Genomic DNA, 15,214 nt, shown 5'->3' on the forward strand with positions numbered 1-15,214 from the left:
CCATCATCTTGACCAAATTATCCATCAACTTTTATCCATAATCTGTGAATTGATTTTGAAGTTTCAATTGTCATCTCTTGCTGACTTTTCTACAATGGAGGGAGAAGATGAAAGATGAGTTAATAGAAGAACAACCAGGGTTGAGTTGGTTCAAGCAGGTCCCAATAGTTAAATAAATTAAGGGGTCCAAAGTGCAATATTGATTGTATAAGGATAAAGACGGATTTTTTCGAAATATAACTTTAGAGACAGAATATTCCCCTGTGATTCCGTCAAAAGGGAGTCCAAAGTGCAACTCTGGAAAAAGGGAGTCCAAACAGCAAGTCAAATACAAGAAAGGGGGTCCAAACAGCAAATCTCCCATTCAGGTATGTCCTAACTTAATCCTGAAACATGCATGGGGAGTGAAGCGTCCGTAAAACTTTCCTAACTTAAGCCTGGATCTAAAATAAGATTCAGGGTGGAAAATATATCAAGAATATAAATAACTTACAACTCAAGAATCTCTCGAAAAGAAACTTTACCCATAAAATCTTCAAGATTGGCAATAAGATCTATCAAATATACGAGGTAAACCCCATACAAGGAAATATAATATCTTACGACTATGAAATGTTAGTTTCATTCTTAGACGGTGGATCTACGCCACCTCATCCAAGCCGCCATCAACAGTCGGTTAAACGAGCCTATATAAAAGACTGGGTTCGCCTTAAACTGGGTAAGCAAAAACGTAAGCAATAAATTGAAGGTTCAATCCGTAACTTTTGTTCCCAATTTCAATTCTTTGATTGTAAGAATCCTTTACTGACTTGAACGTCGATGAGGTTTTCAAATTCTTTGCAGGTTTTGCCCCTGGACGAGGAGGAACAGTTCGAAATTAAAAGCAACAATCTCTCCATCCTAAATGATAACTTAAATGTCAAATTTATACATCATCAATAATAATATCTACTAGGATCACAAATGTTTAACAAAATATTTTTTGAAATATCATGAAAACATATTTATTTCAATTAATAACATAACATAAATAAATTTTGCACCAAATTTCCACCAATGTCCAACAAAATATTTTGTCCACCACCCTTTTGGTGTAGTGGTTGGGCACCCACTTCGAAATCAAAAGATTCCGATTCGAATCTCATATATTAAACTTAGGTTATCAAGTGTATTATTAAACCGAAGGCTGGAATAAATGGGCTTTATACCTCCAAATATAGGATGGTCTTAAGGGTCTCTACATAACTTTTACGACCCAAAATGTCTCTGACGATGACAGTTATAGGGTTTGTTAAATTTATGACGTATGTATAGATCTTTATATAGAAATCACAGAGTTCGTGGCCACGAAACTTTTTGTGACCACGAAATGGTAATGTCCACGAAAGGTTTTGTGGCCACGAAATGGTAATGTCTACTAAACGTTTTGTGGCCATGAAATGGTAATGTCCACGAAATGGTCATGGCACAAAATGTTACGTGGCCACGAAATCCTCGAGGAGGGTTTCACTAGAAACCCTCTTCGATGTCAGGTTCCGGTGAAGGGAACACTTCCCTTTGCCGAAGCAGTGTCTGTGTGAGAGAGAGAAAAAAACCAATGAGAATTGAGAAACAATAAGAGATTGAAATAGAAACAATGAGAGATCGAGAGACATAGATAGTGAGAACAATATAGAGAGATAGTAAGAGATCGACAATGAGAAATCGAGAGAGACTAAGAGAAGAAGATGGAAAGAATAAAAGAACAAGAGCGAGATGGTGCGAGACAGTGGGAGAGAGAGGGAGCAATAGGAGAGAGAAAGAGAGAAAGGGAGCAATAGGAGAGAGAGGGTGAAAGAGAGAGAGGAAGGGAGAGGGAGATAGAGAGAGAAGATAAAGATTAGGGGGACAATGTTAGATCAAGTCAATTTTGGACTAAAAAAATGCCCCTGCGTCAATATTTATTGACAAAAATCTTTATTCTTCCGAGAATTTTTTTTATTCCTCAAAGTCGCGGCCTAAAAATATTGTATTCATATGATAAGGTAATAATAATAAGAATAACATTATCGTAATAAATATATATGTCTATTGTTTATCAATGTTCACACATGTCTAAGAAAGTCTACATAAATTTTTGAAATATCAGTAAAAATATGTCATTTCACTTGATAAAAATTAGATAATAATAACAGTAAATGTCCACCAATTGTCCATCGATGTTCACAGATGTCCACAATAGTTGGAAAAGATATGTAAAGACATGTTATTTAATTTGGTAGGATGACAATAATAAAAAGATGATAAGAAATAATATCTTCTACCAATATCTTTTTTTATTAATAAATATAATTATATAAAATTTTAAATGATAATAATAAAAGTCCTGAAAAATGTCTATTACACATTTTGCTTACGAATCAATGTCTTAAAAAATCCCCACAAGACATTTTGTCTATGAACTCAATGTCTTGAAAGGTTCATCCTGCATTTGGTTTATGAACTAAATGTATTGAAATGTCTACCACACATTTTGTCTACAGACTTAATATCTTGAAATATCTATGAAACATTTTGTAAGTGGACTTATTGTCTTGAAATGTCTTCATAAATATCTATTTCAATTTTTTTCATGAGTGTCGAATGTCTCTATCCACTATCACAGACGGTATTGGAGTCGTGTACCACACGTCTCCGAGGTGGAGCATTATAATTGTCCCTTATCACTTGGGAGAGTGTCCGGAGTCTTCACTATAGGTGTGTGCTCAAACTTAGTAAGTGGTCATGGCCCTTTAGGTGGGCTCGTGGAGCCTTCACAGAACAAAGTCCTACATTTGTTAGACTTGGGCCTTGGTGTCAAATGCGACGAAAATATCGACAATTGCTAAGGGTTGGAGCATTAAAACACAGAACCGGATCCACCCTGCTATATTCCTAGCAACTTCAGCCGAGAACCTGGACGAAGGAGGGAAATTTGGTCAAAACTCCATATAAATTGTTTTTGGTGAAAATTGAGTATCGACCCAATTTCCTGTTATATAATTACTCCATAAATATTTAACTTCAACCATAATCTAATACCGTCAATTCCTTACTTACCCTTGTGCAATTCATAACCAGAAATCCTGATACACACATGCATAGATGGTTCAATAAAACAATCAAGTGACATAACAAGTACCAGTGAGAAGAAGGAAGAGACTGGTATATCTCATACAACAACAAAAAATGACACTATTCCTAAATGGACAAGGTCACAAAATACACACATACAAGCCGATTTAGATAAGAAACGATGATGAAAGCAGAAAGAGATTGCAACTAAATTCGTCTAAAGGCCTTTCGTTCCCTTCTTTGCTATTGTTTTCTGCTGAGGGAGGAGAGGACTTATTAACTCATTTGCCGCGGCTCACCAAACTCTCGTCACCTGCATCAATTGTAATTCTTTTATATTCAGTTTCTAAATGAATACATAATACTTGAGCACAACTAAAATGATGATTATCAATGACTATCATATGCAGACAATTGTTTATCCTATTGAAAAGAATACAAGTTTATTAAAAGAAATAGATACAACAAAACACTGTCCTATGCTTTCTTAAACAAAAACAAAGAGTAGTAAAATAGCAAAACCTTAAAGCTTTCTACATACTCTTCTTCCAATAGAGTAATAGACAATAATTATTTCTATGTTATTCTCCGTTATGTTAGGTACCCAACTAGTGGGCATCCTTCGTACTAAGTTGACCACTAAAATAGTTGTACAGGATGAGTTGCACGCCTTACTTCTAAATACCTTACCAAGGTTATAGACATTGCTTGCGTCTCCAAGTAGTTATGCTTTTGAAGGTATTATAAATATGAATCATGTAACAAAGAGTTTGTTGAGTAAGGAAACAAGTAATAAATAGGTCATCGAAGTCATGTCTTGTAGGAGCAGAGCAGTTATAATAAAATTAGAGGAGCCTCGTACCCCGAATAAGTCAAAGGGCATCTAAATCAAGAAAAGAAGTAAAATGCTTTAGCTGTGGAGAAATGGAGCATTACATGAATGATTGAAAGAAGCTGAAGAAATAATATAAAATGAAAATTATGATGAAAACTTAGGAGGACAATGTGACAACATTCCATCAGGTGATAACAACAATATCCTACTTTTATACTTGTGAAGAAACTTTCTTTAGTACAACAAAGTTGGTTAACTTAGTTGCTCTATATCATGCCACTGTAATGGATTCTAGATGGGAAACTTAGGTTTTTCAAAATTGTGGGATGGAAAAAGTGCAAACTGAGAAGGTGTTGGATCAAAAAAGCCTATTGGTACTCGACAATCAGTAGAGTCTAGTGATTTTGCGTCATGTATCACTAGGGCATGTCTCTGGAGATACTAAAAGAACTGTGTAAAGAAAAGACGAGTACAAAAAGGAGTATTTGTTCAGAGCTCAGAAAATTTGACTAACAAAATTTAAAAAAGACCTTCGATTGCTCGGGATATGAACAAATATGAAAAGTTCAGTAATCAGCTTTATGCTTGAGTTAATTTTGGAGGATGAGTTTCATGCCTCCTTTTAAATACCACACCAGATAGTTAGGTATGTACATCGGTGGTGTCTCTAAGTAATTCTGCTTCAGACAGTGTTATACGTATGAATAATGTAACAAATAGTTTGTTGAATGAAGAAACAAGTAAAAGATCATCATATTCATCCTCTTGGGAAGCACTTGTCGCAGAGAGATGGTGGCAAAGGAAGTAGAAAATATCATAATCTTAAGATGTGAAGGGGCAAAATCTATGAGAAAAGAGGTTAAATGCTAGGGTTTGGAAAAATGGAGCATTACAAGAATGAGCGGAGTAAACTTAAGAAACAACATAAAATGTAAACGATATAATAATGAGCCGAGCAAACTATCTTGTGTAAGTGTGACACTTGGGGTTCTAAGAAAGTTTTCTCACTAAAGTTGTACTGGCAAGGAGGACTGAATCGTTAATTTGATGCGGGAGCAGTAGTAATAGGTTGTAACTCAAGGATTAACTAATGAGATTAGTTAGTGATATTTGTAACTTAGGTACTTGACTACTTGTCACATTATAGAAGCAAGTCATATCCTAAATAGCAAGAACAAACTGACACATAAAATCAAATTGCAAAACTTTATCAATCTAATAATCAACTGGTAGCTATAATAAACTGATAACAAATGCAACTATTGCTTGGCAACCACACTCACTGATCACTTGCAAACAACCGAATACTGATTCACTGCCGGTTCAAATAAATTACTGATATGAACACTGATTAAAGTAACAAGCATAATAATGCATCAGAAGTTAGCCTATTAATATTCTATATAGTTATCCGTTTAATTTATGCATTTTGCGTCTGGCTATACTAGCTAGAAAGTTAACAAGAAAGATAGTTTTATGTATTTTGTTAGTTTCGAACATGATATTTCTTTCTCAACTTGTTTACTCTCTGTTAAGCTCTATTAAGTACAACATTGTACTAAATTCTTTATGAAACATTTGTGCTACAAATGTCAAACTTGAGCTTCAGACAAACGAAACCGACTCCCACTGCAGAAATCTAGTGAACAGTTCATGGTTTAGGGTTTACACTTAGGATCTCTAGTAATAGCTATTAGCTAAGAATGTGATATAGAAAACTCTACCAACTATAGACTCCAGTACCTGATTCTGTGCAATAGAAATAGCACAAACTTTGCACAAACTCTGCCAACTACTAGATAAATAAGGTGTACCGTATAGAGCCTGACTTCTGCCAAAAGAAGCTTTCATGAAAGAGCAGATCACAAAAACCAGAAGAGCTATTGGTAACTTTCTTTTGATAGGCACTATAAATTCTGCTAAACCAGATGAAAACCCATTGTTTGTATATAATGCAATGTTGCAAGGTGGCCCATGTAAACTGAACGTCTCCGAAGTAGCACTATGTGTAACTGTATCATAAGTCTTAATGCAAGCGTAAAGTGATTCAGACATATTTCTCATTCTCTATGGATCTAAGACGATCACAAAATGAATTAGGAACATTTATATAGACATGATTCATAACTGATAACACAAGACTTTTAAAAACCAGCATTCCTAAACCCTAAATCCTTCAGTTGGATACTTGACAAACATCACATCTTTCCATTAAAGAGAAAAATCATGCCTAACATAATCTAATATTTTGCAATTCATCACAGTGACTACTACTTTCAAGTTAAAGTTCATTGGTTCTCTTGAGCAATAATTTGAATAACCATCTCTCTTGCCATGCCAAAAAGAGCTTCACTTAACCATTAGTAAGCCGAGTGAGTTGTAATCGAAGTTGATGAAGTCATTGTGAATGAGAATAAGATTTTAAAGGGAGTGTTTTGAATATGGGTCGGTCTCACAACGGAAGTGTGATCTATCCAGCTCATTTAGGCACCGTTGCCTTAGTGTTTAAGGGCGGCTATCGACGTATTGGGTTCATTCTGATCTCTCGGTTCCGGGGAAAAAAGAGGAGGCACAGACACTGAGGTTATTGATAAGAAACTTTTGAGAAATCTCTATAATCTTCTTCATAAATAGTGAAACCATCTTTCTATTTTTGTCATAGAGTGGCTATTTATGACTGAACTATGTAATCTCTTGCGTTCCTGCGTGTGATTGGTTAACTTTATTTTCTCTTCTCTAGGTTTTAGGGTTCCAGAGACAATACAAATATTAAACTGTACCATCACATTCAATAGATATGCCCGTCCTTACTACAGGAGGCGGGAAAGTATGTGAAATGCATCCATGCTAAAGACATCCAATTAAGCTATACCCTTGTACTCATATCCTAACCAAAAAAATAACCTTAGTAACGCGTAATAAGTCGTTACCTTTATTGAGCCATGAGAATGGATGCATATTACATTGCTTCTTCAGCTAGCTTTAGCTCATGCACACTTCTTCCCATACTATTCAAAACCCTAATTACTACACAAGTTGCCAAATCAATTACCAACAGCTAACTCTTCCTCCAATGTCCAATAAGGGAGTAAAACAAGTTCAATCACAACCACTGCTTCTTAACATACACCCATATAAACCTCTTCCGAGAAGTAGATCACAAATCAGTCAACGCTTTCCGGGCTCACTCCCCTAACTAAACGAAATAGAGCATGCGTTGTACTCAGAAATGCTAATATAGCATTTTGGAGGTTCAAGATAGTTTTGGGATAAATATGTGGAAGATAAATGAAAAATAGCATTCTTCTTAATTATCATAATCTCAAATGGCCACTTCTAATCAACTTATTATGAATAAAACCAGTTAAAATCTTATCGGTTCTAATCAGGTAATACCCTTCGGATACTAATTCTTTTCGGGCAGGGAATCAAAACCCAGAACCAGCATAGGCACATCCAGTTCCGGTAACCATTGACACCTCTACTGCCCGTAATGACACTATAGTTGTTTCTCCTGAAGAGAATGTCAGTTGACATGACTTGATTCGAACGATTCACCTTCCCTTTAGAGAAAGTTTAAGCTCAATGTTCGCTTCTTATCTACTTTCCAGGTGATAAGATGTACTCTAGCTTTAACCAAATTTCCCAATAACCTCAACGTGAGCTTCCACGAACCTCGTACTTCTTGCACATGCTAAAACAGATTTTCACGTAGGACCCTCTAAATTTGAATCGTCCATATATATTTTACGTTATACAACCTTCAAATGGATTGGTTTTATGATTTTGTCTTCAATTTTTTGTACTTACTCGTCGAAGATAGGTGTTAAAGTTGAACGTCTTCTCTTTTGATGCGACTGAGAGAAAGAGTAATATCATACAGATTACTCTTTTTAGGATAAGTAAACCTAGAAAAACTTAAAAGTTTCTATTTTGGATAGATAACTAGGACACTTTTCACAAGTTATGATACTTTTTATTAGCTAGTCACAACCATTACGTATAACTCAAAAAAGAAAGTAAAAGATAATCCTGGAAACCTACAAGAATGCCAATTTAATTAAGAACCTTGACTAAAGCAAGTAAAAGTCAATAAATCAAAGAAGTTATGTAACCATATTGTTAAGAGAATTCGATTTCAATCGATTTCTTGCTCTGGTCTTTATGCCTCTTTCATGTTCCTTTGTATTTGATATTTACATCATAAAGTTTTATCCACGCAGAATAATTGCTTGTAATATAAAAAGGATTGACCAGACATTGAACTTCTTAATTCATTTATATTCAGGTTGAGGTAAAGTTTATTTCAAATTTTGGTTAGATAGTTGATTTCAAATTTTGGTTAGATAGTTGATTTCAAATTTCGGTTAAGATGGGTCAAAATGTAGGCTGTAGCGTTCACATGCAATATTTAAAACAAAACTATTCATGCAACTCTAAAAACTTGTTGAAAAGTATATTGACTCCAAAAATAAAATTTGTTCTGTATTTGTTGTATGTTGTTGCTTCTTTTTTTTCTAAATGAAGCATAGAACTTATTAAAAACAAAAATACCTCAAGATCTCAACAGAAAAACTAACAAAGAAAAACTGTTTGTTCTAATTGAGTTGTATGAATAGTTTTTCTATGGAGATTATAACTAATAAAAAGCACAAATACCCCAAGATCTCAACTCAACAGAGAAACTCAGATAGCAAAAGGAAAACTGATGAAATTTTTCAGTTTTTTCCTCGAAGTAAAGGTTTTTTTTTTTGCCTTTGGAATAAATCTAAGCTCATCCTATTACTTAAAGGAAAAAATGCAAGCCATGACTATGCTTAAAAAATCAGCCTAGGTGCGGATAGAGCGATCGACTTGGGCTTCAAGCCCTTGTCGATTTCAGAAGCAGACTAAGTCGACTCTCAAGAACAGCTTTGTTAAGTTTGTGGTTATCCAACTCAAAACCAATTGGCAATGAGTGGAGAGGACCTAGACAATATATTCTTAGTTGTTAGATAGCCCTTCTCCCATACGAGACTATTCTCACCCGCCCCCTCTCGTGTGGCGTGGTTAGACTAACACGTGTTTTTTTTTCGGTTGACGTGGAGCACGTGCGGTTTTAAGCCTATAACGTGTGGCCTTAGCTCCGATACCATGTTAAGTTTGTGGTCATCTACTCAAAACCAATTGCCAATGAGTAGGGAGGACCTAGACAATATATTCTTGGTTGCTCGATAGCCCTTCTCCTATATGAGATCATTCTCATAGTTCCGAAACGGTTAGGCTGCTAGGTTTAGTCGGCTCGAGCCAGCAACCTTTTTTCTTCAAAAACTGAGTTTACCCTAGATCTAGCCTTTATTCTTCTCTTTTTTTTTTGCTGAAGTTTACCCTAGATCTAGCCTTTATTCTTCTCTTGCAACCCAACTTTTCAGTCCTTCTCCTTCTTCACTTATTTTCTTGAAGGACTCCAGCTTCAACCTCATAGCTAGTAAGTTTATCTCATTTATCTTTTTTTCTTTCTCAGTTGTAACTTGTTTTTCATCTCTATCTCATTATTCTAGTAGTTTATAACTTGTTTTTCATGTGCATCACTCTTATGGTCTCTTATTCTTCACATCTTCTTCGTCATATTTTGTTATTCTTTTTTAAATCTTCATTTTAAAGCTTAAAAGCTCAAATTTTTTATTTTTTTTTGGATGTTTTGAGTTTATATGCGGATCAATTATGTCTATGATTGCTAAGAGGTGGTGTATATCAAGTTTGGGGTTTGACTTTAGCTACTTAATGCCCTAACTTGACATATATATATATATATATATATATATATATATATATATATATGCAAATATTTGGTTTATTAATGGATAATGTGAGTGTAACATTACACATATGGAAGTCTCTCTCTACGTGTGTGTGTGTCTATATATATATAATCTTATCTTATCATATATTATTATATGATAGGGTAGAGCCTGTGCCTCTGGTACACACGGCATAAATGTTGATCATGTTAGTACATGAAGACAAATTACATCTTTCAAAAAAAGAAAAAGACAAATTACAATTATACAACAAAAAGAAGATCAAATCAAATTGTCCTAAATTGTCTCTAAGAAATCAAAGTAAAAAAAAATAATTGATGTCCGAATATTAACATGACAAACACAAATTCAAACAGGGAATAGTGGAGACGTGGAGTTATTATAAGAAGTTGTTTAATTATAATAACGTGCTGTTATATCATGATAAGTACTTAAATTAGTGGCACAAAATCTAGTGGTGAAAATTTAATGGTGAATATTTGACGGATGAGATTCATGATTGCAAGTTATGACATGGCAAAAAATCTATTTCATTTGTTATATAGATATTAACGGATGAAATTCAACTGATCTCGATATTTTACCTATTAGCTAGACCTCTGGCCGACTAGTGTTAGTTTCCAATTTTTCAAACTTACAACCTAGTAAGATTTTTGTAGAGATTCTACAAAATAAGCAGTAATTGCCTAATGCTTAGGTGGGGTATTCATTCTTGAGACCAGAGGAATCAATAACAAGCTAACTTTTACCCACAAGAGCTGGACCAATCTGTAGCATTGGAATAAGGTTATCTGTTTGTAATTTGATTTACCAAATCCTAGGTTTAGAAAACTATTCTCCACTTCTTTCATGATATAATATGAAAACTTTTGACTTGCTCAAATCTAGAAATCTGAAGCCATGTTTATTAATAAACTATATAGTCTGTAACATGTGTTAAGTGACAAGACAAAAATCAATGAATAAAAAAGTGACAAGACAAATATAATTGTTTTTTGGGACACAACCAGGAAGAAATGTGGCTTAAACATAGGTGTCCCTGAGCCTTTTCTGCTCAGCTCAATGAATTGGTATTCTCTAACCTAAACCATCCACTGGTGGGGCACTCAAGGTAATAAACTATAGGTTATAAAGTTGTGTCTGGAGCCCAAGAACTAAAAGATAAAAATAGCACAGTAGCATAATGAATGGAGGGCAAAGATATGAAATCAACAAAAATAAATGCTGGGGATTGGGGAGCCCATTAAAACACTCAACTATGTTTGGCACCAACAACAGAAAAGAAAATACTAACAGAAATAAAACAGTTAAGAAATAAATCAGATAATAGATGTAGTAATTGGGTACTTACCAAGAAATGAAGAAGATGATCCAACACATTCTTGATCTTCCAGAACCATATTTAGCCTTTGTCTTTCCCCTTAAGGTCTGAGTGTCTCTCGTCGTGGCCGTAATAGAGATGAAGGCCTCGATCAAATCGAGATGAGAACTGATTGTCTATCGGTGGAGCAGCAGAAGCTGATCCTAGATTTCCGATAAAGAATGGCATGCTTGGTCCGTCTGCAGGAGAAGAAAGCCTCTGTTGGAGATGAGGCAATGGAGATTGTGTTGAATTGGACTGAAGGGTCCCCCTATTGAAACCAGCAATGCCGGGAGCGATAGTGAAGTTGAGATTATATTCGTTCCCTGAAGCCCCAGCAGCAGCAGCAGCAGCATCCGTCATGTGATCTGATAAGAAGAATTGATGCTGCTCCTGGTGATGGTCACCAGTGACACTGAACTGAGGTATGGGAGAAGCATTCGCGAAGTGGGTTTGGCCGGGAAATCCAGAAGAGTAAGGATTGCTCCTCATTGAGCTTGAACCGAAAAGCCCAGACGTGAAATAATCTGTCTCATGAGTAGAAGGGATATACCTGTTTTGCTTGATAGCAAAATTAGAGAAATTCGAATTTTGTTGAGCTGCTGATAGAGAAGGGCTAGAATGACTATTTTGTGCACAACCAGTCAGCAGTTCAGTGAAAGAAGAGCTCAGAGCATTTTGCTGGTGATGGGTAGAACGATGAGGTTCTTCGGGTTTTTCCTTCTCTTTATCTTTGGCGGTTCTTTCCCTTGCTCGCTCTCGAGCTTTTACACGAATATCCGAACGGGAAAGGGATAAACCGGAGCCTTTACTAGTCTCTGAAGTGCTGCTGCAACCAGATTTAGATAATGAAATGTTGTGTTGTTGCTGTTGAAAGGACAGATCTGCATCAAGTTCCATTTCTGTCCGGTCGAATCTTGGATCCTTATTAGCTCTCTTCTCATCACTTAGTTGCTTTGGGGTTTCGGGGAAGGTGGTATTGAGTGGAGGAAGATCGGCAATGGCAACAGAAGCAGCCTTAATCAACCATTCCACAGCTTTGCTAGGCTGATCGTAACCCAAACGATCTTGTAAATCATAGAATTGTATAGCTGTGGAAACTGATAAACGAACTCTCCGATCTCTAAGACCCTTTGCTGTTAGAACTTTACTGTGACGATCTTTCCCACCTGAAGCTCGAGAAACTCTAAAGATCCTTGATGAATGCCAAGCTTGAAGTCGACCATTCTCACTTCCAACATGAAAACCACCAACAATAGCATTGTTAGTATCATTAGCCCTATTTCCTTCTCCACTTTCTTCTTCTTCATCTTGAAATTGATTTCCTCCTTTTCTTCCTATCTTGTTAGAATTGTCTCTAGAGTTACCAATCCTTGACAGTTTACACGCCTGGGTTTGAATTCCATCCACTTCCATACCGCTTTCATGCCTTTCTCAAGAAAACAAGAACAACATCAACCACTTCTCTCTTTCTTTTTTCTATCTCCTTGAAAAGAAACTTAATTTTTAGCTAGTTCTCCCTCTCTCTCTCTCTCTCTAGGACGGTATATGATGATGATTTAGGGTTTCGTGAGTGCAGGTAGAAGCAGTACTTTGCATTGATGACGAGTTCCTCAGTACTTTGTGTTTGTGATTAATAAAAAAGTCCTTTTAAGACTCTCGATCTATCACACTCTTAGCCGGAAAAATGTCAGCTCCGTTTAAGCTTTTTTGCAGTTCTTGCAAAAGCAAAAACAAAATCTCTGATTATATGAGCTGTTCTCTCTTTCTCTCTCTTCTTCTCACACTGTTTTTTGCTCAGTCCGCCTGCGAAGAAAAAAGAAGTATCAGATTCTGTAAAGTCTTGTAATTAAAGCTTCATTAACAACACTAATCCAAGAGTTTGTGTTTTTATTAGCTCAAAACCTAAAAGTTTAAACTCTTAAACTAGAGAGAGAAAATCATTTGAGAAAGAAGAAGAATAGGTAAGAAATCTTACCTCACTTTTAGTCCACTGAAATTCAACTCTTGATCGGAGTTCTTGATATTTTTTTTTTTCAATCTTTAAGAACAAGTCACCTAGATTACCAGCTATTTAAGACGGATCTACTATTCTTCTTCTTCTTTTTAGGTTGAGATTTAAGCACTTAATATCTGGAACAGATCAGAAAGTTTTAAACATCCGATTATAACTGTAGATCGATAAACGAGGTTTATAATTATGAACTACAAAGAGAGAGATAGAGAGAGAGAAGAAAGTCTTCTTGTATCTTTCTCTCTCTAGTGACCGCGGATTTTCTGTACTGTTGTTTCCTGCTTCTGCCTTCTCGAGCTTATAAAAGTCCGATAACCAAAGTCTTTGAAGAAATCTTCTCTCTAAACTGTACGGACAATATACAATTTTACCTTTCTTTCAATGTAGTTTCAAGAAGCAGTTCTAAACATCAAATCCTTCTTTGAACGAAGTTGAATTGTTATGAAAATGAAGGATTTGTTGTTCCTTGTGTTAATAATTTCTCTTTACCTACTACAAACTCCTGTGTTTTTTTTAGAGAGAGAAAATGGTAGAGATAGAAAGGGGGGTAAAGGAGTGAGTGAATGAAGTAATTAGGGTTTTTGTCTGTAAAATCTAAAACAAAAGGTGTTTATCCGTAATCTTGGCAGACGAGAGCTCGCGCTTCAATGCGCTAAACTTTCACCATTCGAGCATTCGCCGGGCTTATCGGGAAAGGAAAGACATATAGCGCCGTTCTTCTCTCTTAAACTTTTCTTACCAAATTACCCTTCTAGAGTTTTGCCACCCGTACGAATATACCCCCTCATGATTATACTCCGTATTTACGTTTGTGCCCCTCACATTATTTTATTTTTTTGGCCTACCTCGGAGAATAAAGAAAACTCTCCCGGAATAAAAATTTACAACAAAATTGGTCAACTTGTTTGTAAAGCAATCTCACATTGGTGGTGAGACGGAGTGTGGTGCTTCTCTTAAGAGGTTAAGCACCTTTCCCTATTGAGGTCTTTTGAAACCGTGAGGTCCAGGTGTGTCAAAGCGAACAGTATCACTGGCAGTCCGGAAGGTTGGTCCGCACTATCCTATAACACAACTGAGATTGACTTTTTTATTTCTATTTGTTGTTATAAGACTTCAAATTTTGGGAGTTAAAAAAAACAAACTTTTAGAAGATCCACTAAAAGAATTTAAAAGAAACTTTTATAAGCTTAAACAAAATCTTTTTAAGGATCTAAATCCTGAACTACTTACGAGCGTTTCTTCTTCTCGAAATCCTAGGAGATATCTGTGTCGAATTCTCACGAATCTCTTGTGTAACTTGTTTGCTAACCATAGTGAAAATTATCGCGTCGTTGTCACCGTGGAGTATGTCTTACCAACCGAACCACATAAATCTCTTGTGTTCTGTGTGATTATTCTTTATTTTCTGTTGCTTTTCGTGGATTACTTGGTTTCGGTCACAACAAACCGCTTTTGTCATAACAACTCCTCTTAAAACTCATTAAAAAGAATTTCTTCCAAAAACACACACTCATCTTTATCTTTCTCGCCTCCCCGTCCCAACAATAAAGGATCCCCATATTGTTGGTAGACCCTTCATCTAGGTAAAAGGGGTCTCAAATGACATGGTTATTATTGTATTCTTTGTCAAAGATAACGGCCAAAGGGATGTCTAGGGTTGTTGAAGTCCCTTCCTTTAGCGCCAAATTGATAATGTTGAAAGTGGTATTCTCAGTTATCTTCTTAATTATGAGATCCACATCCAGAGATTGAAATTCCTTTCTGTGACCTAGAAAACGAAGCCTACAAAAAACAAAGAAGACACTCTCACACTCAAGTCAATGAGGTGTTTTTGTAATTTTTATGGATTTGGTTAATATGTCGTGATGTTCGGTTGAGATGATGTGGTGGTAAGGCACCTACTTGGATGATAGTCACGTGTTAATCATGCGTATCTTTTAACACTGATAGATCTTCTAACAGTTAACAGTTCCGTGTATGGAAAGCGAGTTTTGGCGTGTTCTCACCTCCCATGCCAGATAGCTCTATTCGAGCTCTTCTCGGATCTCGGATATTTTGAGCTCACTTGGTTAACTTCTCTACTCTATACCTCAGAGCGCACGGCGCAGGTC

General features: G+C 35.9%; 1 protein-coding gene across 1 annotated transcript; it reads right to left on the reverse strand.

Annotated features, from left to right (window-relative positions):
- Window positions 1–3,092: 3,092 nt before the first annotated feature.
- TCP2 (TEOSINTE BRANCHED 1, cycloidea and PCF transcription factor 2) lies at window positions 3,093–14,025 on the reverse strand. The gene is made up of 3 exons (XM_086647234.1): window positions 13,068–14,025; window positions 11,081–12,895; window positions 3,093–3,406 (listed from the first exon to the last, which is right to left on the reverse strand). The coding sequence occupies exon 2, from the start codon at window positions 12,503–12,505 to the stop codon at window positions 11,132–11,134; it is 1,374 nt and encodes a 457-aa protein (XP_086503360.1). The 5' UTR covers window positions 12,506–12,895; window positions 13,068–14,025; the 3' UTR covers window positions 3,093–3,406; window positions 11,081–11,131.
- Window positions 14,026–15,214: the final 1,189 nt, after the last annotated feature.

The sequence above is a fragment of the Eschscholzia californica genome, unplaced genomic scaffold (genome assembly GCF_041429995.1).
Source record: "Eschscholzia californica isolate CP2 unplaced genomic scaffold, dmEscCali1.0.p SCAF_1, whole genome shotgun sequence".
Lineage (NCBI taxonomy): Eukaryota > Viridiplantae > Streptophyta > Magnoliopsida > Ranunculales > Papaveraceae > Eschscholzia > Eschscholzia californica.